At 49.1% G+C, this 27,509-nt stretch overlaps 1 protein-coding gene across 1 annotated transcript; it reads right to left on the bottom strand.

Annotated features, from left to right (window-relative positions):
• Positions 1-1,257: 1,257 nt before the first annotated feature.
• Positions 1,258-26,453, bottom strand: LOC144728678 (CD166 antigen-like). The gene is made up of 15 exons (XM_078608276.1): positions 26,291-26,453; positions 21,551-21,696; positions 20,908-21,121; positions 17,017-17,081; positions 16,238-16,322; positions 15,558-15,737; positions 14,860-14,981; positions 13,707-13,869; positions 11,625-11,746; positions 9,521-9,659; positions 7,659-7,789; positions 5,220-5,364; positions 3,773-3,893; positions 2,826-2,903; positions 1,258-2,579 (listed from the first exon to the last, which is right to left on the bottom strand). Coding segments are annotated over exons 1-15 (1,761 nt in total). The 5' UTR covers positions 26,340-26,453; the 3' UTR covers positions 1,258-2,578.
• Positions 26,454-27,509: the final 1,056 nt, after the last annotated feature.

The following is a 27,509-nucleotide window of genomic DNA, read 5'->3' as shown; positions in this document are numbered from 1 at the left end:
TGCACCACGCCCGACCGCCTTCGTCTCCCCAGTGGCGATGTCTAATTACGCATCGCACCAGGCGACTCGTTTGCTGAGACCGAATTGACCCTGGGGTCGGCCCAGGACCGGTTCATGTGACCGGTCCTGGTGTTGGTGGCCGTGGGCAGGAATCGAACTCGGGTCTCTGCCGGGTCTCGGATCTCAGTGCGCGGAGTGTGACGCTTGTGGGGCTGGGCTGGCAAGCTCGCCACTGTACTTTTCGTGTTTCGTTCTCGAACTCAAAATAGTACCGTGATTTGGTACCAGAAAAAGCTTAGAGAATAATGGATGGATAACACGCAAGTTTCTAATTCATCGTTTTGCTTGAGTTATCTTTTTTTCGTAGAAAGATCCTTATTAGAGAAATAAAAACATTCTGCAAACATGTTTCACTTTTTTTTGTCTCGGATTGACAAAAAAAAACATTTAAATCCTAAGTGGCCTAATTTCAACACTTTCATTAAAAACGTTTAAAACTCTCACTTGTTATCAACGGCGGTGGGTTTTTGAGAAGGGAATCTTGCCAGCCGTTTTAGTTCTTGACAACTGATGCGTTAAATTCCTGTAGACGCATTTACATAAGGCGGTAGAATGAGTATCAGAAATTAAGAAGCTTAGCCTCTAATTAACCTGAGTTGGTACGAAAATAGAACGACAAAATATCCCCATTTTCGTACCGTACCATAATATCGTACCGTGCTGCCACCGTTGACGTGGGGTAACGGTCAGCACCCTGGGCATGCAACTTAGAGGTGGCCATTTAAACTCCATCTCCAGGGGCAGAAATTGAAACATCAAGGTCGCACTCATCACACACAAAGTGCTTGTCACTAGTGAACGATACCTCGCCTATGTCAAGGAGCATAAACCATCATCACGCGCATTCCGATCATCGCAGCGCCAAATTTTGGCTTGCCATCGAACAAAGACGGTCACCCCATCACGCACTTTCTGATGCCATTCTGCGGCCGTCTGGAACACTGTTCTTTAGGATATTAAGAAGCCACTGGAGCTATGCACTTTAAGAATAGATTGAAAACATTTTTCTTTAGAACTGCTTTTTGTGTTTAGTTTTTTGTCCTTCCCCCGCACCTCCGATTACCAGGGTTGACTACGTAGAGTACGAAAGAAGTTCAACATACACACATCATCATGATTATGAGCTTAGCCCCGTGCCTCTGGTGCGATTCAACTCGTAGCAGAATTACAGCAAACTTCATGGGACACAAAATGGTGTAACTTCCAAATGTGTTTATTAGACTCACAATATAATGCACACAGTACCGTGCTACCAGACACATCCTCCGACTCGGTTTCCACGCTGCCAATCACAGACAGGCTTCAATGAACGTCACACTCCCCACCACGATTTCCACCCAGTCCCATTCGCCATCAACATTCTCGGCGCCACCCAAAATGGTTTAGGCCCGGCCTGGGTGGCTACTCGGAGCAAGCGGCTCGGAATCAGAAGGTTGCGAGGTCAAATCCTGGTTGGGGGGGGGCAGTTGACTCAGCACATCATCCATGTGGGGTAGATAAAATAGGGACCACTCTGTGGGGAAGTGGCCAGTGGTTGTACGAAAGAGACTTTCCCCCCCTTCATAGGAACGACATTTCCACGACTGGCTCAGGGTTGTAAACAGGACATGAGGACCGCGTCGATGGTCGTTTGAGCAGGAAGCCACTTTGAATAAACTAAAACACATTCAAACCTAAACACACAGCGTGATATCCGAAACCCAATGCAGCATTGCAAGCGGGGGCATGCGGATGTGTAATGCAGAAGTGGCGTGGTACACATGTTTCAGAATGAACAAAACGTGGCTCTCTGGGGCAAGTGAACACCAGGCTGAGACTCCAGTGTAGGTGCAGGCCAATTCCAATCCCAGTAGCCGTACATCCACTGACGTTCGCGTGGTGCTCCACTTCTGTAACCCAGAACTTTGGAGGCAAGGGTTGGTGGATCACGTAGGCACTCGTGAAACTCCCAAACCTGCTGTGCTATGGAGGTGGCCAGGAGACAGCAGACCCCTTGGGTGGTATCCTGCTCGTGTGCGGTGTGCCCTTACACACGCGAGCCTTCAACACTCATCCCGTGATAAGAACACAGATCGCGAACGTTTTGTTGGAATAATAACAACAACAATAATTTTACGGGGGAATGTTTTAATTATCTCTGCGCCAGGTTTGGTAGCATTTCACAAAAGATTTTGGGAGAGTATAAAAGGATCGCGGCCACTGCCTAACGCAAAGGGAGATGCGATTAAATAAGGAGACGGATTTTTTTGGCTCTATTGAAGCAGGCTCCTCCTTAAATGGTTTAATGCACAGAAAAAAACTCACATCTAAACCACAACGCAGTCTTTGTGTGATTAACCAAACAATCCCTGCCCTGCTTTGCAGACTATGAACGGCACAACAATGGCACAGCCGCAATTAAAGTTCGCTTCCTGCCTCTGCATTTCATTCTGCTATTAGATTAATTGATTTTCTCATCATTGGATTTCTCATAATTTCACAGGACAATCAGGGACGTAAAGCTTGAGCAAAGGATCCATCTGCAACAGAGAGACAAAGGCGCGTGTTACCCGTGGCCACATTACACCTCCGATTAGCACGATTGGCAAAGACGTACGGCGCGAAAGAAGTTCAACATACATACATAGAAAACACGCGGCGAATATGCCCCAGCTCCCGGGCGTGGAGCGGAATGTCGGACACCGCGCCAAACAATGCGCGGTGTGGCACAGTCCGGCGGTGGCCGGTAACGTTTGAGCAGTGGTGCGAGTGAAACGTCGACTCACCAGACAGCAGGATCCACTCTCAGAGGTATCGATTCCGCATTACCACCGGGGGACGATGGCTCGTTGATCGTTTTCGAACTGAGGGAGAGAGGCCACGTGACGTTTAAAGATGTCTAAGACGGGTATCGGACCGTACCGTGGGGTAGTGGTCAGTGCGCTGGACTTGCGATGCACAGGTCACCGGCTCATTACAATCTCCCAGCAGGTCAGTTTCAACAATGGGGGCAGGTTTATTAATCCCGCCAGCCTCTTTTTGAACTGGCAACCTGTGGATTCCAAGTCTAGCGGGCACTGCCCACGGCACCACGGCAGCTCCCTTCGCTTTCTCGGTTAAAAGGTACAAGCGTAAAGTTTATCGCTAGACGTGTCTATATACGCGGCTAACCGGTGCCCGACACCAAACAAACAAAAGTTCCGTTGTGCACACATCGAGCGGACTAAGAACACAGCGAGTAGATGAAGAACACGGGGGGAGGACGAAGAACACGGCGAGCAGATAAAGAACATGGCGAGCGGATGAAGAACACCGCGAGTGGATGAAGAACACGGCAGGCGAATGAAGAACACCACGAGTGGTCGATGAACATGACGAGTGGATGAAGAACACCACGAGTGGTCGATGAACACAGCAAGCAGATAAAGAACACGGCAGGCAGATGAAGAACACTGCGAGTGGATGAAGAACACGGCGAGTGGATGAAGAACACGGCGAGTGGATGAAGAACACGGGGGGCGGATAAAGAACACGGCAGGTGAATGAAGAAGACCGCGAGTGATCGATGAACATGACGAGTGGATGAAGAGCACCGTGAGAGGATGAAGAACACAGCAAGTGGACGAATAACACGGCAAGCAGATCAAGAACACAGCGAGAGGATCAAGAACACGGCAAGCAGATCAAGAACAATGATGATGAACACGGCGGACGAGCAAAGCGCAGGGCTCACCCTTTCTTGGCGAAGCAGGCCTTCTTGGTGAAGTAGAGGCCGAGGACGACGGCGATAGCAGCAGCGATGATGAGGCAGACAACCACGATGATGATGATGGTCTTGCTGTCATCTTCCTTCACTGTCAAAACAAAACCACGGGGCGCAGGAGAGCTACGGAATCATTTTGCATGACAAATAATTGCGCGTGTGCTACATCTGGGATCCGTGCCATCCTTATAGCGCGACGGCTATCGGCGAAGGCGTCGTGTCACACAGACAGGTAGAGCACTGTTGCTCTGTGGTTCTACCTAGTTAATCAACAACTATTAAACTAAAACATGTATAATACTTTACCAGGTAAGGCCGACTGAGCTATGTAGCTCTTTATCAGAAGCGACCTGTCCACAAATGAGAGCTCAACAAAGTGGCTTATCACGTGGAAATTGATAGCAGCCAAATACTCTAAACGCGTGATGTTGATTCTAAATGTAGAAGGGAAAAACCGGAGGACCCGGAGAAAAATACACACGACCACGGGGAGAGAGACACGCAAACTCCAAACATACGGGCGTCAGGGTCAGGATCGAACCCACGACCTCCCATTTTCAGTGGTACCTCGTCGTTAATTCGCTCCAGAAGGTAGGAGGACTTATACCGAAAATGACGTATACCAAACAAATTTTTCCCATAAGAAATAGAGGGAAAGGAAATAATCCGTTCCAGAGTATAATAAATTATATTTTATATGGCATATTATAAATTAATGAGTTTGTATAAAATAATTTAGACACTACTTATTACTAAAATGCATACATAAATTAAAATAAATGCATACATAAATTAAAATAAATTGAAATACAAATAAAATTTAACATCACTTTACGTTGCTGAGAGGAGGGTTGCGCACTGAACGAGATCTACAGGCAGACTGAGGAGCGGCGCTTAGTTTCAGTCGTGAACGGGGTATACGCGGGTACGTGGTGACTCATCCCGACCCATACAAGTTCTAGCAAGCGCGTCGTATCCCAAGCAAGACGTCGTATCCCAAGACATTTTTTTCTCGTCAAAACACGACGTATACCAAATTCTACGTATTCCAAAGCGGTCGTATACCGAGGTATGACTGTACCAGACAAAGTAGTTAACATCTCTCCACCAGGCAGTTTTCAAATTGGGACCGTGACGTGGGTGCACATGGGCTTGGCTTTACAAACAGAACCACCCTTGCCACCCTCGCTCACCCTCGCACCCTCGCTCACACTCATCCACCCTCACCCACCCTCGCCACCCTCTCCCACCCTCGCCACCCTCACAACCCTCATCCACCTTCGCCACCCTCACCCACGCACGCTTCCTTCCTGGTGGCCTGCCATTCCACTGAAATTGGCATGTCACGTTTCTTTTATGTTGGTTAAAAAATATATATTTGTCCGATGATGAACACGTTGAGAAACGAGATGCTGACCCTGCGTCAAGACGAAGGACTTCTCGGCCTCTCCGTGCTGGTTCTTGGCCTTGCACGTCACTTTGGAGGGAAACTTATCGGACAAATTGATGGTCACCCTGCTGATGACGCCCGTTACCGTCACTTGTTGCGAAATGGTGGACTGCTGCAAAAACAGTGACAAAGAAAGGGTTTTTGTTGTTGTTGGGGTTACATCATATAAATATAAACACATTGTTAAACCCGCCCGTCACCACCCCACACGCAGCCAATAGGTATGGTTTGTCACGTAAACAAAACGTACCATTATTCTTATTTTTCACACTTTGACAATGGAAAAAAGGTACCCCATGACATAGCAGCTCACCCCGAGCTATAAAGGCTCTGACACGTGTGGCATTGTATATGTACTGTTCATCTTTTGGCGTTCTCTGGTCTGACACTGGTGAGACTAGGCCATGAAGAAGGCTGTCTCTGCTGGAGGCCAATCCGTTTCAAAGACAATGCAAATATAGATTCAGAGCATGTTTGTTTGCATGTTCACCACAAGTACGTGTGGTTCGTGCAGACTTGATGCCTTGCAAGAGGTTTCTATTTGGTGTTTGAACATCTTAACACCTCCTGTTTTATTGCCAGAAAGGGTAAAACCTGTTCTTATATTTCAAAACGTACCAGTTAGTTACTAGGTGAGCACACCGGCGTCTTGGAGGGTAAACCCACAACATTCATAATTAGAGTACTGTGACGTTTTGCTCGTGATTGGGACCAGCTTCATCAGGCGATGTGCCAGAATTGCGATGGTGGGTGCCTAGTGATGGTGGGTCAATGACACATATATATTTATGCGATCTAACCCAAATAGTATAATATTGGTCGCGAAAGTATTTGTGTTAAACTGCTGCAAAACACAGCACGGTCGTGTCACAAAGCGGGCTCCAAACTCGTCTGAATTAATCATCGTCAGCGTTGATTATTATTGGATAACGTCACAGTACTCGAATTGTAAATGTTGTGGGTTTACTCTCCAACACACCAGTCAGTGCTGAACTAGAAACAAAAATTGTAAATGTTGTGGTTTCACGTTTCAACACACCGGTGGGCTAAAGCAGTGAACGATTTGTCTTTTGTCAACGTGACACTTTTTTACTGATTGGCCGTGTCGGGTGGTGGAGGGTTACGACACATTTATAAATAATGCGATCTAAACCCAAAAACGTTGATTATGAATAATATTGGTCGTGAAAGCCTACGTGTTAAACTAACTAGAAACTAATTGGCACGTTTTGTTTACGCGACAAACCTTACTAATTGTCTGTGTCGCGTGGTGGCGGGTTTAACGACATTTATATTTACGCGATAACATTGATCGCAAACGCCCTACTAGTGTTAAACGTTATTGCGCTCGTTAACCCAGGAAAGCTCTCTTGAGTGTCAGGACTTTTTCTTTCAGGAGGGTCCTGCCAAGTCTCACAGGGCTGGCGATGTTGCTACTGCTGATGTGTAATCCCAAAGGAGTTAATTGCACGACATTTGCGATGTTTTTTGGCCAACAATATAAATATTTTATTCGTTTTTATTTTTTAGTCTTGGGAGAAAACCGGAGAATCCGGAGGAAACCCAAACTGAAAGAGGGCAAGAGAACATACAAACTCCACGCAGAGAGAGGTGCCCGAGTAGGGGATCGAACCCAGGCCTTGAACACCACTACTCTTGCGTTTTGTGGGGGTGAGTCCAACTTGCATATCAGAGACTCGCTTTCCTTGGTATAATCACTGTCACGTGAATTACGGGTGCCAGAGAGACGCTGTGATATGGTGAACACGTCCCAGCACGTGTCATCCGCCAGGCGCTTGGCTCAGCGGGCAGAGCCAGCAGCTCGCAATCGGACAGCAGCGATATTCACATCCTGGCTGGCTGGGTTGTCGACTCACAGTCCCATCATCCCTTTGGGGGGGTCCGTAAAGCGAGTACCACTTTGTTGGGAAGTCAACAGTGGTTGTTCCACAGACAGATTTACCCCCGTTATAGAAGCATAGAATATTTCCACTGCTGGCCTCGGGAGATGGGGGGGGGGGGCGTACACAGGAGATGAGCACCGACGCCACGGTGCAGTGCGGCTGTGTGCGTGTGTGCGTTGTGTGTGTGCGTTGTGTGTGTGTGCATGTGTGTGCATGTGTGTGTGTGCGTGTGCCAACTGTGCACAGTAGGGGGTACAGCTAGTGCTACCGGTCATCTCAGTCAGCCAACCAATGGCACTTGGGTCTGTCCCGAGACCTCCTGTCAGCGTGCCTTCAACACTTCACGTGGCCTCAAAGTGCACCTGGCCTGGCACAGGCGCCGTGGTGATATCACTTTGTGGCAAATGGAGGGCATTGGTATGTGTGTGTGTGTACGTTGTGTGTGTGAGTGTGTGATGTGTATGTGTGCGTGTGTGTGTGCGAATCTCGCCGGCATGGTTACCGTTCCGTCCGGCAGGGTCCACCGTACGATGGAGAGGGGGTAGCCCAGAGCCTCGCAGGCGAGCACCACCGACTTCTCTGATGGCTGCACGGACACCTCCTCGTTCTTCGCCAAAGCCATCATCGGCTTTCCTGGTGAGCACAGCGAGGAATTTTAACGCGTCGGCCGAGCGTCTCTGAATGCATGCTGCCATCAATTCTCACCATTGACTCAACAAAGCGTCTGGAAGCACGGGCCCACCGCACACTCAAAATCAGAATCAGAATATGCATTTATACTGTCGAAATCAGATGAGCTATACAGTAGAACGCACCAGAACTCGAACAAATCGGTGTTCGAACGATATTTCCGAACATTTTTTGCCCCAGAAACCGAACGAAATTCGGAGGTCGAACTGGCAATCGCGACTTGAAAGAACCTGTACGACTGAGACGCGTATGGCCAGCGTGCATGATGCTTGCCCAGACAAAGATTTTACCACCTCTTCCTCCTCACCACCTTCCACTCAAGCCATCAACTACAGATAAAGTGAAGTTCAATGTTCATTTATTTCATTTATTCAATATATTTATTCCATTTATTTATTGTGTTTCTTGTTTTTTGATGATTTTATGCATGTAATTACTGTAAACTTCGTGTAAAAATGCTTTATAATGAAAGATTTATTGTGTCTGGAAACAATTAAAGAAGACAAATTAATGTCATTTACATTAATTCTTATGGGGAAATTAATTCGGTGTTCGAACAAATATGGTGTTCAAATGGCCTTCTAGAACGAATTAAGTTCGATCTTCAGGGTACCACTGTATAGCTCTTTTTCACAGATGTCCACTACGAGCCTTGCTTTACTCATGTTACTCATGTAAAGCAAGGCAAGGTTGTGGAACAGTGCAAGCTGACAAGAGATCAGGGTATTTGGAAAATTATAAATACAATCACTGACACATGTTCAGCTGTTGAGATGGTGGTCTGGGCAAGGCTGTGGAGTATTATGCATGCAATGGTGGTGGTCACCTGACATATGTGGCAAGGAATTGTGGGCGTCGTGCCTTGCTGCTGTTTTAGCTCGTTTTTAAACATGTGTAGTGAGTCTGAGTCGCAGACGTTATCTTAGGTGCAACACTATTTATTTACACAACAGTACATAACATAACACAATCTACACTCGGGTCTCGAATGCCCATCCAGCCACGCTACGGCAGAACTAGACACGGGTCGCTATCTCGGTCCGGACCACAAGCTGGGTCCCGGACCGCGTGGCTCGAGGCTTCTTCTCCCCGACATGGATCTTTGTAACACCAGCACACGAAGAACTTCGAGCTCCTCACGGGGCCCTCGTTATATTCCCCCGGGCTGGGGCTGGCTCCGCCCTTCACCCCGCCCACCTTCTAGGTTTCTCAAGCTCCTTCTCGAAGGTTCCCGAGAGCTCCTTTGGACCACGTGACCGCCCCGCGATCCCCGTCCACCGGTGGCCCTCCTCCAATATCGTCCGGTCACGTGACGGCAGGTCAACCAGCGTATCATGCCCAAGGTAACCCTGGCTGGCTGACGCTCCCTCTCGCTACCTCACCGGGAGCCCGCACCGCACACTGCTCGCGGTGCCTCCACACTAACCAGCGCTCACCCAGGCCCCGCTAGGGCTGGTACTACATCCCATAACCCGGGCTGCACATAATGACAACACATTACCCGCCGTGGCTTCGTAAGCCCCGGCACCATACAGTGACAAGCACAGTCATTACATCTGTACGAGCCCACCGATACGTACTTCGTGAAATGCTTGGAAGTAGAAATTTATATTAATTGGGAGTTACAAAACAGGCTTTAAGGCGTCCTGAGTGACACATTAGCGGCGTTCTTACCATGCACGGTTATCGGGGAGGACACTTCCCTCTGCAGGTCGCTGGCGTTGATGCTCGCAAAGCAGCAGGTCAAGTTGCCCGAATCGTAATAGTCGGCCACTTTTGAAATCTTCATGCCGTAGTCGAAGACGTTGCCATTCTGCAGAATGCGATCGACACGTGCCATGAATACAATTTGCATGGCGATGACGCTGCACCGTGATGACGCTGCAAATGCATTCGGTCGCCCACGCCATCCATCCAGCAGTCTAATTTGGGAGCAGCACAGTTAATCGATTGGCAGGTAGTGTGTGGTGGAGCAAAGGGTGGGTACTGCCACTATATTCCAAGTCGTCTGGCCACTGTGGAGGAGTAGGCCAAATACCGTCCTGAGAGGGGCTCTCTAGAGCTTTTCAAAAACATTGGGTCACGTGTGTTGCGGTACAGATTTTTAAAATGTCACCGCACGTTGCTTGATCTGGCCACATCACACAGCGGCATCGCCCCTGACTGGCAGCCTCGACCCGCCTGTGAGACACGGCTCCTGCGCAATAGCTCTGCTTCATGAAACCGGCACGGATACCAAATACATTACATCATTACCTCCATACTGTACATAATACGATATTTGAAAAACAAAACGTTTTGCTGGCTGGCTGACTGGCATGCAGGTGACAGAGAGGAAAGAGAGAGAGATAAATGGAAAGAGAGCGAGGGAAGGCGACAAGCAGTGGGAGGGAAGGGTTAGGGAGAGGTGAGAGAGATTGAGAGCGAGGTGAGAGAGGTGAGAGATGGGGAGAGAGATAGCGGGAGAGAAGTGGGTGGCGTACAGCGGAGGGACGAGAGAGAGAGGGGACAGGGGAATAGAGAGACAGAGACAGAGCGAGCAATCGAGATACATAGCGACATGCAGCACAGAGAAGGCAAGTTAAAAAGTTTTGCTGGCTGGGACGGACGGACGGCCACGACCAATGGGCGCACGGATTGCTCGTTATTGTACAAAATAAACAGCGGAATTGTTGGCGGTGCTATGGGGGCCAGAGGGGCGGGGCTGCGGGGGACCAAGCCTCGTGCCACGAGGGCAACGCAAACACCAAAACTACAGTCTGTTCTTCTAGAGCGCGGTTGTAGTTGTGTTACCGAAGAACACCGCATTATCAAAAAATTACGTTATGATGAATAATATATAATATAGGGGAAAGCACAATCCGCGATAATACGTGAGATGTGTACGCAGGCCAAACAAAGACTGAGGCGTGAGGGTGCCATCTAGAAACATCCAGCAGCATCCCGCTTAGCACGATGCTATGCCGAGGCAGCCGTACGATCACTTATTCCTACTCGCACGACGTAGTTCCTTTCGCTCAAATGGCGTTATATCCAATTCGCATCCGCGTTATAAAAAATGTGTTCCTTAATACATTCATCGTGTTTTATCCGATTTGCCTCATGAAAACAACAAGACGCATTATACAGAAAACAGACTGCACTAAGTTATGTTACCATTGTCGTAACTTAAACTGATCCCAAAACTCCTTTCCCCATGTGTAGGTCATCTGTAACACATTCCCAGATGCAAATATCTCGCCATGGCAGCGTTCACTCACAAAATATGTAGGGAAGGTAGACCTGTGGGCATTTTTGATGTACACAACCGAGCACGCGGTACACAGGTACCGCACGCTCACAGGTACCATGCGCTAATGTACCGCGCGTTTGTCTACCTTCCGTGCGTGCGTGCGGGTAGACGCATAGTTACGTTTGGGATGCGAGCTCGCTTTACACACCGACGCGTTTGGCCACGTCACACGTGCTTACTGCAAACAACTGCCGCAACGCACCTTCAGCTCGCCTTCAACGTTCGCTGAACGTGCCACGCGCGCGCCTCATACATCAGGGTATTTACGGAAAATGTTTTAATCCGTAACAAATACTTAATATATCGAGGACTGCAGAGCTTAAGGATTTGCCCGTGGCACCAACTCACGACTCCGTGGCTACTGCCTCGCGGCTCGCCGTGGCTCCTCGAGCGACGCAGCACCAAAACCGAACATCGTCGCGATTGCCGCCGTCGTTGTCGCAAAATCCTCATGACATCGAGTGACTGTGTTGGCGATCATCTCACCTTTTTCCATGAGTAGATGCCCTGCAGCTCGGGATTTGCCGCCAATGTACAAGTGGCTTCGAACTGCCGTCCAACCATGACCACTTCGGGTGGATTCAACGTCGTGGTGAGCGAGTCGATGTCTGGAGAGGGTGTTATGACAGGCGCGGAAAGCACACGCCAACAGTTCCACTTATGATCCGTCAGTAGAAATACATCTGAGACTTCTTTATTTTTTTTTCTGATTGTTTACCCAGGAAAGCCTCACCGAGACTCAACGCTCTCTTTCAGGAGAGTCCTGCTAAATGTTCGCAGGATACTGCACTGCCGAGATATTAATTCCCTCGCCTAGTATACAGGAGGTCGTGGGTTCCATGATTTGGCGGTAGCGGCGGTGGTGGTTTTAGTGGTGGCGGCGGCGGTGGTGGTGGCGGTGGTGGCAGCGCTGGTGGCTCGAGAGATGACGAGATCAGAAGAGGGCGCAGGGGGTCAAGAGTGGCCATAGCGCCGCGTGGGCCCACGTTCCACTCTGTCAAAATTCTTCAGCAGAAGTCGTGAATGTTGGGATGAGGGAGATGTGGGCAGCGGTGGTGTAGTGGCCCGAGTTCAATTCCTGCTCACAGCCAACATCATTGACGATTATCTGAACCGGTGCTGGGCCTCCCCTAGGTCGGCTCAGCCTCAAATGAGTACCTAGTGCGGCATGTAAACATCACCACTGGGAGACAAAGGCGACCAGATGTAGTGGTGGCCACCGGCCCCCTCTGGTACCATGCTGGCCTTCATAGGAGCTGCTACTCACGAACAGAACTTGCACCGACAGTCTGTTACAGGCTACACGGGGGGGGGGGGGGGTCTTTGTCTCTAATGCTGGGATGAGCGAGATGTCGATCTCATATTCACACGGCTAATCAGAAGATGCGATTGGCGCCACTAAATTATTCCATATAGGGTAAGAGGAGGAGGGAGGAGCCAAGGGGGACTGGTGCAGGATGGGGGGGGGTTGGGGTGTGGGTGGAGCCAGGAAGGTGGAGGTGGTAACAAAGGGCGGCGAAATGGACGGTGACGCCGTCTTTTAGTACCACCTTCACCTTCCTGGCTCCGCCCACACCCCAACCCCCCCAATTCTGCACCTCGTCCCCCTTGGCTCCTCCCCCCTCCTCTTACCCTATATATTAATGCCCCATCACAAATAACTCCCACTACAGTTATTTTGCTGTGCCTTTTTACACCTGATGAAGGAAGCTTGTGTTGCCTCCGAAACGTCGTGATTTATTATTTTATTTCTATTATTTAAATGTTTTATTTTAATTTTTACCTACGTGACTTTACCGAAAAAAACCTAAGAGTATGAATCCTTGCAGTCACGAAAGCTTCAAATCCATAATTAAATTATTCCACTCGGAAGAAGGCCAAGACCGAGGTCTTTTATAGTTTGTTTTCGTTTTTTTGTCCTCCCCCCGGGGTAATCCCCACTGCGCCTATCTCTGACGTCACGAGACAGAGAATACATAAAAAAAACGACGCAACTATTTCTGATTTTAGCAGGAAAGGCCCCACTGAGCTGCTGGGCAGCTCTTCGCCAGAAGTGACCTGGCCACCACAAGCGAAAGCTCAACGAAGTGGCTTGTGTGGAAACTTATAGCAGCCAAGCACTCTAAACACATGTTGATTATATATGTGGAGGGGAAAACCGGAGGAGCTGGAGAAATATCCACGCAACCACGGGGAGTAGAGTACATGCAACTCCAAATATACAGCAGGCGTCAGGGTCGGGATTGAATCTACGACCTCCTGTATACCAGACAAGCTTTAAATCGAAATCAGACAAGGTAGTTAACGTCTCTCGCCACCGTTGCGTCCGCTTGGATCTTGCGCGGAGAAGCGCACCCCGTCCAGTTAAAGAGCGGCCCGCGGACACGGACACCACAGAGCTACCTCTGAGATCCTGTCGGGTGACCTTTGCTCCACATGCAGTAGGGGGCAGCACTTTGTCAACGTTATCCTCTTTCATGAAGTATGTTTTAGGGGACCTTCACGTGCAACATATTGCATTCCTCTCAACATACAAAATACGATTGTGTCGCATTTAATGATACTCACAATTCACCACCAGTCGTTTTTCCGCGATCAACACTTGTTCCTCAGAGCCATTCACAAACACATTGCCCGAGGCAACGCAGGAGTAACTGCCTGTGCGATCGCGCCCCACTTTCTGGATGAAGAGCCAATTCTTCCTGGTGTCCTGCTCGATCGGCACGCCATCCTAGGGAAAAGAGGATGCTGGTTGAATGCCCGCAAGGCATCGTCACATCGCTCCCATCACACCTCCTAGGGCAGATGGTTTTTATCTAAATTGTATGTTTTACCAGGTAAGGCCCACTGAGCTGTCTCGCTCTTTTTCAGAAGCGACCTCGCCACAAATGATAGCTCAAACAAAGTGGCTTATCACTTGGAAATTTCTCGCAGCCAAACACTCTAAACGTATGATGTTGATTCTAAATGTGGAGGGGAACAACCAAAGGACCCTGAGAAAAATCCACGCAATCACGGGGAGAGAGACGCAAACTCCAAATATACAGCATGCGTTAGGGTTGGGATAGAACCCAAGACCTCCTGCATACCAGGCGAGGTAGTTAACATCACACCTCCTAGGGCAGAGGTGCTTCGAGAGGTCACGCGAACCACCCCATTAGGGCCCCCCCCCCTCCCGGAGATACCCCTGGATATCTCTCGAAGGTACGCAAGACAATTCCCACGATGGCAGCGTGCACGTGGGGTTACCAGTGGTGCCATTGTGCGTGCGAGCGATTCTGGAGCCGTACGCCCGTCTGTCATATGCAAGAACCCGTGCCCTTGGCCAGCCTGGCCATCCTCAGGCTCTGCCCGTGCTCTCTCTCTCTCTCCCATACCGCATTTATTCCACTTCCATGTTATAAACGCTGGACCGTGCTCCAGAAGGAGGCGAGATCGACAGCGCACGCCCCGCGTGCCGGGGCCAGCTTTTGCGAGCAAGCTACAGAACTGCGACCATTCACACCAACGTGCATCCAAAAAAAACCCAAAACGCACCGGGCACGAGTTGGTCAACTCGGGCCAGGGCGGGTATGCGATGGTCGGATACGCGGCGTTCCGCTGTACCTCCACGGGCCCCTGTGCCCCCCTCATCCCACGCGGATGTTACGGGTGGGCGGGCGGCAGGGTGTTGGGTGCGGGGGATGGGGGGGGCGTGCACGGAGGCCGTTGGCGCACTCACTTGGAAGAACGCAATCATTGCCGGAGGATTGGCGTCTGCGAGGCACCTCAGCTGGACGTCGTCTCTCTCCTTGATGCCCAAAGGCGGCGATGCCACAATCAGCTCCACCTCCTCCGCGGGGTCTGTTGGGGTTTAGGGGGCCGCGTTCTGAGTTACAGCTCTGGCTCTGGCTCATCTGGCTCCGACTCGGGCTCGGCTCATGGGAATCCACAGCGTGGTTGAATGGATATTGAGCCGTGGCTCACTCGAGCCATGGCTAAGAATTCGGTCTTTAGTCTCTGCACGCGGTTCAGCCACAAGTTCCTTCGCGCACGTGTGCTCTTAGCATGCTCTTAGGATGCTCTTAGTGTGCTTTTAGTGCACTCCCATGCTGTAACAGAGCTCATTCTCATCACGAGCACAATTGTACGAATGTATGCAGAACTTCTTTCGCACCCTACGAAGCCAACCATTCTAATCGGAGGTGCAGGGGGGGAAGGACAACAAAGTAAACACAAAAATAAGTTTAAAAGTGCATAGCTCCCAGTATCGAGGAAATATGCACGATTCTGCTGCTGCTGATGCCACAGTGGTGTCACAGACATAATCAAAGCGCTGAACTCCCGGGGCGTGGTGATTGAAACCAGAGGGACAAAGTTTGTTCAGTTCCCTGTTGCCCCGCGCCCCCTCGTGTCTGTCCGCCCCAGGAGAGGACTCACAGTGCAGGGTGATGCGAATCTTCTCCGAGGATTTTGAGCGTGCTTGCCCGGGCATCTTGTAGTCGACCACACAGTGGTAGCTCGATATCCGGTCTGCCTTCTTGGGAACGTACTTCAAGGTGGAAGTGACGGAAAAGAAACCTTGGTCCAATTTTTGCGACGCGATCGAAATTTTGACGTCTATTTCGGAAAGAGAGAAAAAACGGACGAAAAGCTGACAGGCCGCTTGGCGTTAAAGCACCAGTCGTGAAAGGGTCAAACGTCGATTTGCGACCATACGCTCGTGCACGGGGAAAGAAGGCAGTGGGGGCCCCCCGTGCCTCTCGTGCCTCCCCGAACGACGTGCAACAGCTGCGTTTCTCTGCGGCGCCCATGGGGGAAGGTGAACGCGTCGTTGCCCCCCCCCCACCCTGGTGGGTACGGCGAAGCGCGATGGTCCGCTCGCGGGCGCTGCCCCGTTAGAGCAACGCTCGCGCAGGGAGGGCGCAATTGACGCCACGAGCTCAAACTTTCTGCCGGTCGCTTATTGAATGCCGTTCAAGACACAAAGGCAGAGAGGGATCCTTCGTGAGCCAACTTAAAACATGGCCAATACTGTGATCCGTATTCACTTTGGGTTCGGCCAAATCGTAGTTTTATGCCGATACATATGCAATTGACTCCTCTGCCACCTGCCGCACCTGCAGAAGTGTTCAAAAGTACGTCGTCCTTGTACCACGTGATGGTCGGCCTTGGGAAGACATGCGCCACCGTGCAGTTGGCGATCTGCATCACGTGTGCACGGAGGGAACAAAGTGAGATGTGCATCGCTCGCACCACATCTTACGACCACGACGCAGTGGAGCGACACCTCGGGAGCTTCTCTGCGCCACCCCCCCGCCCTCATCAACCCCCCACAGTAAACCGTGGTGCTCACAGCACAGTTCATGGACAATCAGCTCCACCTCCTCCGAGCCAATTTACTTCACAGGAAATTTAAATACTTGCTATTATGACTTTTTAAAGTTTTATTTACCAGGTAGGGCCCACTGAGCTATATAGCTCTTCTTGAGAAGTAACCTGGCCACATATGATAGCCGGTTATTGTAGCGGCCTGTGTACTAACCATAAATATACGCGGCGTCTGCTTACAGATTCCCTGACATCATTCGAAACGTAGTAGCAGCCATCGTGTGCCGGCATCATGATCCAGATTTGCCAAACTTGAAAAAAAAATGACATCACTCAACTGGAACGACGCACTGCGAGCAGGCACAGCTGACAAACAAATAAATGCCCCGCTCGCAAGCTAGGTGCAGAGACGTCTGGCAGCCACAGGGACAGCTACCTGTCAGGGTGCCCTTTCAAATGTGCAGTGTTGTGTGTGGGAAGGGCTCCGGGATGCGGTGGCATAGAGGAGGGCGGCTCCACCGGTAAAAAACGCAAATCGGTCCATCTATTATTGAGCGGAGCCTCTCACCTCGGTCAGTTCTCCGGTCAGTTGAACTGGCTCCGCCGTTCCAGATATCTTCACGTCCAGTTCAGCTGAAACGATAGGAGGCGCACAAATCGACGTCATTGCAAAACTTTGACCCCATGTAGCGCTGGGCTTTCGGGACCGCCGCGGTGACCGATTGCCGCGCATCGGTTCCATCGCTCCACCGCTCGGTTCCGACGGCAGAATCAAAAATAGTATCTCACCTCTGTTTCTACCACGCGTTCCGCTGAACAGGAGGTGATGGGCGGGGATCGGTGACGTCGTCGGAATCGTCAGCCGGGCATGACGCGTCCGAGACGTAAGGCCCCCGGTATAAGACTCGCGCATGAAGGCCTCTGCGAGCATCTGTACTTAGCGTCGTGATGCATTACGAATATCTTCAGCTAAGCTAATCCACAGGTCGCATGCGGTGGGGTAAAGTATGGGTAGTCCCACATTTTACAAGGCGTGCGATAATTCTCGAAGGGTGCACAAGCATACACCTTCGAGAGCAGCTCAAGCGCTGCCTCGAGTGCAGGGGTCTGCAACCTGCGGCTCGGAGCTGCATGTGGTGGCTCTTTATGGACACCTTCGTGACGTTTTTCAGACACGCTGTGGCTCTTAAAATATTGAGGTTTTTTTTACAGAATTTGAAAAAAATTATTGGCGTTTCTTGTTATTTTGATTGCTGACCCCTGATCTAGCGCTACCTCTAGTGGCATGATTAAGCCTTTGCAGGGCTGTGCATTCACTATAATTTATATACACATTTCAATAACCTGGTAAAATAAATAAAAAATTTAAGTAATGTTATAAACTATAAAATATATTTTACTAGGTAAGGCCCACTGAGCTATATAGCTCTTTTTAAATCCTTTATATTAAGTTCGCTTGCTTACGTGCTTGCTTGCTTACGACCGTGCAAATCTTTCGGTCGTTTTTTAACCCACTTCCCGTGATCCAATCGAGCTGACATTTTCCACACAGACTCGTTGTGCGAGACAATTAATGTTCGTGAAAAATTTTTTCAAAAATTTTACACTTTTTAGGCAAAAAAATTGTATTTTACATTTATTCAAATATAACTCATTCATTGCTTTGGCTGAACGTCACAGTGTAGGAGCCCAGAGCGTAACCCCTCCACAGGCCGTGGCGGAGTAGCGCAGTTGGTAGCGCCCTCGCTTCCCATGCCAAAGGTCACGGGATCGATCCCCGCGTCCTCCACAGGCGAATATATTTTAAAATCCTTTATATTAAGTTCACTTGCTTGCTTAGGACCGTGCAAATCTTTCGCTCGTTTTTTAACCCACTTCCCGTGATCCAATCGAGCTGACATTTTCCACACAGACTCGTTGTGTGTGACAATTCATTTTCGTGAACAATATTTTCCAAAATTTTACACTGTTTAGGGAAAACAAATTAAATATTTAATTAACAATTGTTTAATACTGGCAGACAATCATCTGACCCATAGGTGGCAGCCATCTCAAGCCAGAGGACGAGAAGACTCTAGCCGCCACGCATATAAAGGATTTATAGTGAAAAACTTTGTTTTTATGGGTTTACTTGTTTTTTTATAAACGACCTGACAACAAATGATAGCTCAACGAAGCGGCTCATCATCACGTGGAAATGTACAGCAGCCAAATACTCCAAACGCGTGACGTTGATTCTAAATGTGGAGGGGAAAACCGGAGAACCCGGAGAAAAATGCACGCGACAACGGGGAGAGAATAATGCAAACTCAAATTATACAGCAGGCGTCAGGGCTGGGATCGAACCCACGACCTCCATGTATACCAGGCGAGAGCGTTAACATATCGCCACCATGGCACGTTCATTCCAGGGGCGGTTTCTTCATTAGGGCGATTGGGCGACGCACCACCAATGTCATTCAACCACAGAGTCACGCTAGCCGTCACTGTGCCTCTGGATATAGTCCAATCAGCGTCATGCTACGTTCTGTGGAGTACCGCCTCTTTTTGGGCGATTTCCCTCCAGCTGAGAATCGCCCCGAGTGGTCCCATAGACTTACATTCAAAGATGTTTTTTTTCGAACGGGGGCGCTGCAATGCATTCTCTATGGCTTCCGGGAGGGCTCGCCCTAACGTGCTTACGTCATCATACGTGCTTACGTCATCATACGTAAGCACGTTTCATCCAACAATATAATTTGTTGCCACCTAGTGGAATCTTTAATAAAAGAAACTTGAGTGGTTTGTTTTAATAGTGAGTATAGAAACAAACCAGATGTATTGTAAGTCACTTTATTTTTCATTAATATTAAAGAAGTGAAGTTGCCTTTACATGCTTAAGCTGTTAATTTATCCATTGCATGGGTGGACCTTATCCTTATCAATCATCCAGACATTTGCCCCCCCTGAGAGATTTTGCAGGAGCCGCCACTGGTTCATTCCATACACCGTGCTGTGACGGTCATCATCGTAGGCAGTATTCATGGGTGTGGCCCTGTCGAATGACGCCCACGTCGGAAGAGAGAGGGCGCTTTAACGACGGGCGCAAAGCCGACGGGAAGTGAACGTGAGCGCCAACCACAGGGGGGCTCTCTTCTTGTTCACAAACGGCTATCGTTTAAAGTTCAGCAACAGCGACTCGTCGACTCTAACGGAAAGCATCAAGACCACTTTTCCCCGTACAGGCAAACCTCCCATAGCGCTCTGGATGCGTTCTGGCTACACGAAGCGCTATGACGAAACAATGCTATAGGAGGTCACTACAAAGTGGTTTCAATCGAGATGCGTTCCTTACCGCTATATTTTTTTGTTTAACCTTTGAGCAATATGAGGACTTCGTCTGGGTATATGTAACAGCCTTAAAAATGATACTGTACACATGATAAGTGTATGAAGGAATTTTAAAGATGAAAAAATTACTTTTAATGATGAAATGAAAAAAAAATACATTAAGTTATAAACTCACCAGTGCATTCGACCGTAGCTTGTGTAAGATTAACCACGGGCTGCTGTAAACACGTTCCGCGGGAAGCTGTATTGTACTAAATATTGGGATTGATAGATCCACGGATCGCTAATGAATCGATGCTGTGATTAACCCTCGATGAATCGATAATCTAACGTGGCTGTCGGATCGACCGCGAGCAAATTCGATAAAAGACACCTGATTCAGGTTCTACAAGACTATGTATGGGCACGGGCACGCCCCTAGGGGCGACGCCACGCCCAGTTCCATATATGGGGGCGTGACCCAGAGAGCATAACAGCAGCACAGCATGATGAGAGGCAGCGCTATAAGAGGTATCCCAATATCAGTGTCAATTTCTGCCGGAACCATACCTGTCAACCCCTTATCAGTGCCTACCTTATTACAGACCAATTCAGACCTTATTGGTCAAACCGTGCCATTATAAATCTCAACGTTCATCCTACAAAGTCCAATCACAAGGGAGAAACACGAACAAATAAGACAAATAAATATTGCCCGTATTTAAACGGCTGTATACCGTATGGACCTGAAAACTTAATTTCCCTGTACATTAATACGGGGTAAACCGTATGGGTTGACAGGTATGAGGAACAATCGGGAACGCTGCTCCGGGAACGTGCGCGGCATGCATCATTTCACCTGACTGTTCCGAACCTGTTTATAGGATTAAAGACTCAAAGAGTACAATAATGTAGGCTTTTTATGGATAGACGTACCTTCTACCCTAGTGGTAGTGCCGTATGCCAATAATCCCTATTCCAAGCTGAGATTTTTATTTACACGCTATCTTTTTTATGACGCGCATTGCAATTTGCTCTGTTGTAAACAGACTCGACAAACTGCACAAGATCGCCCGGCCAGCCCGCCCAGCGGCATTCTGGGTAGAGTGAATGTCGAGTGAGCCAAATGAAGCTCTGGCGAGAGACTCACAGTAGACGAAGACCTTGGTCCTTCCCTCACTCAGCCCATCGGGTCCGCCAGACACCTGGCAGGTGAATGGGCGCGAGTCGATCGGTAAGGCGCTGTCGACCACCAGCGTGAACTCGTCTTTGATGGAGACGCGGCCCAGGTAATTTATGACGTTGTCGGCCTTCTGTATGCCACCCCCCTTGTAGTAAATTCTTGTCCGGGTCGTTCCGTCCCTCTGCAATCGCAAAACGCCATAGCAGAGCAACCGACGCAGGGCCCTTATAGTACCGGACCCTAACACAGCAACAAATATGAAATTAAACAAAATTATAAATGTTTTACCAGGTAGGGCTAACTGAGCTATATAGCTCTTTTTTTCAGAAGTGACCCCACAAATTATAGCTCAAAGAAGTGACTTATCATCACGTGGAAATGTATAGCAGCGGGGAGAACACGAAAACTCCAAATATACAGGCGTCTAGTTCGGGATCGAACCCACGACCTTCTGTATACTAAGCGAGGTCGTTAACATCTCGCCACCCATAGAGGGCTACCAGGAGGCAGTTGGGCGAAGCGTGAGTACAATGCCACGTGGTGCCGCGGGCAGGCTGCTCACGCCCTCCCGCTATTGTGCGAGGGTTCCCCGCTTGCGCTCCTCACTCACGATGAACCAGCCGAGATCCGGATCGTCGATGTTGGAGCGGCCGGTCGCCACGCTCCAGGAGCACGGCAACACCAGCTGCTGCCCGACCACCACCTCCACCAGTTCTTCCATCACTATTTCAATGTTCGCGGCATCGGCCACGGCACCTGCGAAATGGCACCGTGTTTGAACTACGGGATGCACGGAGACGGGAGCGCAGTGCGATGCGTTTCTGCACAGCAACGTGCAGGACAGGAAGGAGGCGTTCGCAGACAATATCCGCGATAATTTTGTTTAGGTTTTCTCACGTAACGAGGCCCTTCACCGCCCAACACAGCCAAACAAATGGCATTATCACGCGGCACACAAGCGTTCAGCCACGGGCCGATCATCGTCGCAGCTCACAGTCGAGTGATAGACATATCAACTTTGCCAACCCATACTAACCAGCGTGGCGAAGAACGGTCGAACAACTGTCATGACCGACACTACCGCACCTCCAGTTAGCACGGTTGGCTACGTATGGTGCGATACAAGTTCAACATAGTACGTACAATACAGACGTTGTGGAGTGACTCAGAGAGTGAGTGGGGGACTGTGGAGGGCTGGTTATGTTCTAACAATCACCGCCAGCAGCGACTGTTCAAGATGGTCGACATTATTGTGTAATGGTGTTTGATGGTGCTCCTATCACAGGTCAATTCAACCTCAAATGAGTACCTGGTGCGGTGTGTAAACATCGCCACTAGGGAGATGTGGTGCTTGCCACCCACACCTATTGTATGCCATGTCGGTCTTCTACTTGCTAACAGCACTTGCCCCAACAGCCTGTCAAGGTTAGAAGGGGGATTCATATTATTGGGTCTTTCGATAAAGTCACGTAGATAGGTTAAAAGGACCTATCTCCGTGAACCTATCTACGTGACTTTGAACCTATCTACGTGACTTTACCGAAAGACCCAAGAATATGAATTCCTGCGGTCACGATAGCTCTAAGTCAAGATATAAGGGGGATCTTTGTCTTTGGGGATTGCTACTGGTTTCTTCATATTAATAACACTAATTAATATATTATATATCAATACCTTCACATTTATGTATTTGCGTATTTATCCAGGAAAGCCACGCTGAGTCCAATGATAATTTTTTTAGGAGGGTCCTACATTGGATTTTTAATTGCCGCTAGCTGGCGGCGTGCCCGGAGGAGATGATGCTTCGCTGGGGGTTCGCCACGTAGTCGTTGGCGAGGAGAGGTAGAGCGGCGATGCAGTCCGGACCCGAGGCTTCCTACACCGGCCTCGAGTCCTCTCCTGCCTCCGCTGATTTGCCTCCCGGCGGAGCTGAGCTCCGCCTACAGCCACGCCCCACGTGGAACCCTCTGGATGGTTTCTGTATATTCCCCGTTGCTCTGCCCGTTACCTTTGGCCTAGATCGAATCCGTACTCCAGATTGGATTCTGGTTACCATGCAGATGTCCCCTGTAACCCCCCCAGGTGGCGCTCTTTCATTACAAAAGTATGAAAAAATAAGAATAGGTTTGACCCTTTCTGGCAATTAAACAGGTGTTAAGATGTTCAAACGCCAAATATAAACCTTTTGCAAGGAATACAAATCAGCATTAACCACACGTACTAGTGGTGAACATGTAAACAAACACGCTGTGATAATATATACTTTGTCTTTGAAACTGTCTTGGTCTACACCAGATGACGATAGTCCACTTGCTGTACCGCCGTCTCCTGGCGTGCCACGGCATGTCACCTCTTCGACACCCACGCAGAAGGGAGTTTCACAACGTCTGTGTGTGCGGTGATCCACCAACCCTCGCCGCTGCCTCCACACAGCGCTGGTTCACAGCTGACACATGCGCCATTGTGACTGCTGGCAGAGGGGTCGATCACAGTAGATTGACCCGCGCCTGCCGGCGCTGTTCGTGAGTGCACAGGTGAGCAGCGGTGGCGCTGCGGAGCAGCGATCAAACGAGTCGCCTCTTGCCATCGGTTTGGCCATTGTGCGGCACCCAGTGGCGTAGTAACGACATTATAAGTTCAGGGAGTGCGGCAATCGGTCAGATGGGGCCCCAATATTTGATTTGTCTCGTATGTTCGCATCTAGGCTATTAAATATCGCGGCTCCTCTTGCCTAGTCACATCATCTTTCCAATCAAGGTCTCGACCATTTAACGCTGTAGGGGGCGCTCCGTCTTTGGAAAATACAGCCACGACAGCTCTGCTTGTCCACCTGGTTACACTTTGACAACTACATAGAAACAAACATGCTATGCACAATTTGCGGAAGCCAAACGTTACTGCTCGAAATCAATTAATATTAAACAGCATTTTCGTGGAAATAAATTTAAACCGCGTTTTAAATAAGTTGTTGTTCTCATGGTGGTTGTCAAGGGGGCCCCAACTCGTAGCTCTGCCCCATGCTCGTTACGCTACTGGTGGCATTGCCATTGGGTCGAGTCGAGGTTCGTGTAAAATCCCTCCTCCGCCTGTCAGGGACTCGTTGCTAACAAAAAAAATAACTCAATATTTCAAGAGCCGCAATGCAATGTGAAGAGTAGACTGTCCTTAATAAACGACGTCACGAAGCAGTCCTTAAAGAGCCGCATGCGGCTGGTTGCTGAGCCCTGGTGGCCGAATCGCTAAAACGAGACGAACCTGAAGCCCTCTCGTCGTGGCTAGCCGACATTGCTCGACACGAGCATTGACCTTCATGCGCGCAAGAGTATCACGTGGTGTTTTAATGAATAGACTTCTCGTCGGGGCTGTTTAATTTGCCATCAGCCGTAACGAGAATCAGAATTTGTATTTTTACTGGAGGTATCCGATGAGCTATGATATCAGTGTTCTTATTTATCCTGAGGTTCACAACATAATTGCTTGCGAGCCACGTATCGGCCAACACTCACCGAGTATATGAAGGCCTACCTCCGCACAACGTGTTGATCATGGGGTTGTTTGACCATACCTCACCATCTTCTTGGTTCTTTCGGTAAAGTCACGTAGTAGGGAAGTAATAAAATAATAAAAAATAAAACATAATAAAATAATTCTCACGACGTTTCGGCCACAACGCAAGCAGCCGTCCTCAGGTGAAGACCAGGTCTGTCGGGGAGACAGTGTCTCCCCGACTCACGTCGTGAGAATTATTTTATTGTTTTATTGTTTTATTTTTATTATTTTATTACTTCCCTTCTACGTGACTTTACCGAAAGAACCAAGAAGATGAATCCCTGCAGTCACGAAAGCTTTAAATCCATACCTCACCATTTTGTGATCAGAGCGGGTTGATGTAGGGCCAGGGGTCGGCAGCCTGCGGCTCCGGAGCCGCGTGCGGCTCTTCAGGGACTGCTTTGTGACGTCATTTATTAAGGACCACCGTCTAGTATTCGCCACACGGTGCATTGCGGCTCTTGAAAATATGACGTTTTTTTTTACCAAATTCCGAAAAATGACTTCTTGTTTTTTTGGTTACTGACCCCTGATGTAGATGAATGACATACAGAGCAGTTTTTGCAACACAAAGTGAGCAATGATTTGAAGACAGACCAGGATTTAAGAAAACAGACGAGTAACAACAGGAGCGCTTTTGGACCACACGCTTTTCCAACGAGGAACAATTAACCAATATGGAGGTATCAATCGGTGCGCATTGCCTGTATGGTCGCATTGCCTGTATGGTCGCACCCGTTACACAAAGGCGCACGCTGGCGACGACTCCGGCACGAGAGCTGAAACGTGGGCCAAGAAGCACGGAGAGGTGCATGTTGGGAATCTGTTCATCATCAGCCATGCTCAATTCACTAGTGGATGAAGGCCTCCCCTGCTCTTAACAGTCAATATGATGCCGTTCAGCTGCGTGTGTTCTCCAATCCACGCGTCCATATTTCTGTCTCTCGGCATGTCTATGTTGGAACTTCTTTCGCATAGTACGTAACTAACTGTGCTAATCGGAGGTGCGAATACTAAGCCTGTATCTCTTCACCGTTTTATGTGCACTCTGATTATTGGCGCGCCATGCTGTGGCCCATATACCATTACAGTTTTATTGCAGTCGTTATTGTTTTCTGTTCAGGAACATCGCCTACTAATGCCCGTCTTTAAGGGAAGTTTCATTGACGAATGTGCTGGGTGTTTGTTTCTATGTTGGCCCACAAAACGAATCTGAACTCTCATCACCAATTTTCCTAAACTTTTTATTTTACCAGGTAAGGCCCACTCAGCTATACAGCTCTTTCACATAAGTGACTTGGCCACAAATGATAGCTCAACGAAGTGGCTCATCATGGACATGTTTTGTAGACAAATACTCTAAACGCGTGTTTCTTAATGTGGAGGGAAAACCCGGAGGACTCGAATAGAAAGCCACCCTATCACGGGGAGAGAGACATACAAACTCCAAATATACAGGCATGTATGTTGAACCTTTTTCGCACCGTACGTAGTCAAACGCGCTAATCGGAGGTGCGAGTGAAGCACAACAACACAAAAAGCAGTTTCAGTGTCGGGATAAAACCCACGACCTCCTGTATACCAGGCGAGGTAGTTAACATCTCGGCACCCTGACACCCATACATATCCGTAACTTCTGTAGCATAAACACGCGCGTGTTTCAATGAATCAGAACACCTACTACACGGCACTGTACATGATCGTATGAACACAAGCATATGCGGACACGAGCATCACACGTGCCGTGTATAATCACACGACGCTGGCAATGGTGATGTGTATTGTAAAAGGCAAAACTTACTCGACAGAGCCAACAGGATGAAGATACGCGCAGTAATGCCAAGTTCCATTTTTGTAAAAGCGAATGCGGGCTCCTCGGGTGTTGCGGCAGAGGGCTAGGGAGAAGGGTTCAATACCGGGAGGAAACTGGGGATAGGTTTCAGGGTGAACGTCGTCAAAGGGCGATGAGGTGGCGAGGGTGTGGCGGTGCAAAGTGCAGCCCCTCCGAGTTGCCACATAACCGTCGGACTCCTCGCGCGTTACGGCTCCACTCCCTCCAAGGGCTGCTGGCTTAGTGAGCAGTGATATACATGTGGTGGTAGTGATGATGATGGTACAGTACCGTATCCTCCGGAAAGTAAAACACTCCGGAAAATAAGCCGCATCTCGAAATGGTATTCGCGCCATTATAGTCGCACTAATCTGGTCGCTCTCACACACGCACATTGCTACCGGATTAGAAGACGCGCCCCCAACTTGATTTATTTGACGGAAAAAAGCGTGTTTTTGCGTCGGATAATCCGCTAACTGTGATCGTAAATTTGATGACAATTATTACAAATGCACACCCATGACTATAAGTGGTTGGTGATTTGTGCATCTTTTAAAAATAAGGCCATCATTACAAAGAGCATTGGATATACTGTAGGTGCAGAACCGCACCTGTAGATTAAATATTAACCCAAGTCAAACACAGCAAACCGCTAACAAGCCCCAACTTTGCCGATGAGACACTGAATGTCGAATATGGTCCAGAGTTTTCTTGCACTTTCGTATGGCAATGAGAAGTTAGCAACATTCCATGTGAGTGTGTGTGTGTCGAGGTGCAGTGGAGTTGTGAGCACGCTGTGTTAGGAACCCGGCGAGCCAAGTTCGATTCCCACTCACGGCCAACACTAGCGACAATTATCTGAAATGGTCCTGGGCCTCCCTTAGGTCGACTCAGCCTCAAATTAGTACCTTGTGTGGTGTGAAAACATCGCCATTGGGGAGACAAATGCGACAGGGCGTGGTGTTGGCCACCCACCCCCTTGTATGCCGTGTCGGCCATCATAAGTGCTCGTTAACAGCACTTGCTCCAACAATCTGTTAATATTCTATGGTTCAATTTCGATTTAAAGCTTTCGTGACTGCAGGGATTCATCTTCTTGGTTCTTTCGGTAAAGTCACGTAGAATGGAAATAATAAAATAATAAGAATACAACATAATAAAATAATTCTCACGACGTTTCGGCCACAAC

The sequence above is a fragment of the Lampetra planeri genome, chromosome 29 (assembly GCF_965212315.1).
Source record: "Lampetra planeri chromosome 29, kcLamPlan1.2.h2, whole genome shotgun sequence".
Lineage (NCBI taxonomy): Eukaryota > Metazoa > Chordata > Hyperoartia > Petromyzontiformes > Petromyzontidae > Lampetra > Lampetra planeri.
Note: the sequence above shows the minus strand (reverse complement) of the source record. Positions and strands in the feature narration are given on the sequence as shown.

What these genes read in the sequence shown, in the direction of transcription:
- LOC144728678 (XM_078608276.1), bottom strand. Translation starts at nt 26,339, where the DNA reads ATGGAACTTGGCATTACTGCGCGTATCTTCATCCTGTTGGCTCTGTCG. An exon ending in GATTCGCATCACCCTGCACT is followed by an intron (nt 14,982 to 15,557) that starts GTGAGTCCTCTC and finishes AAACCCCAACAG; the next exon opens with ACCCCGCGGAGGAGGTGGAG. An exon ending in AAAACGACTGGTGGTGAATT is followed by an intron (nt 11,747 to 13,706) that starts GTGAGTATCATT and finishes CACCCTCTCCAG; the next exon opens with ACATCGACTCGCTCACCACG.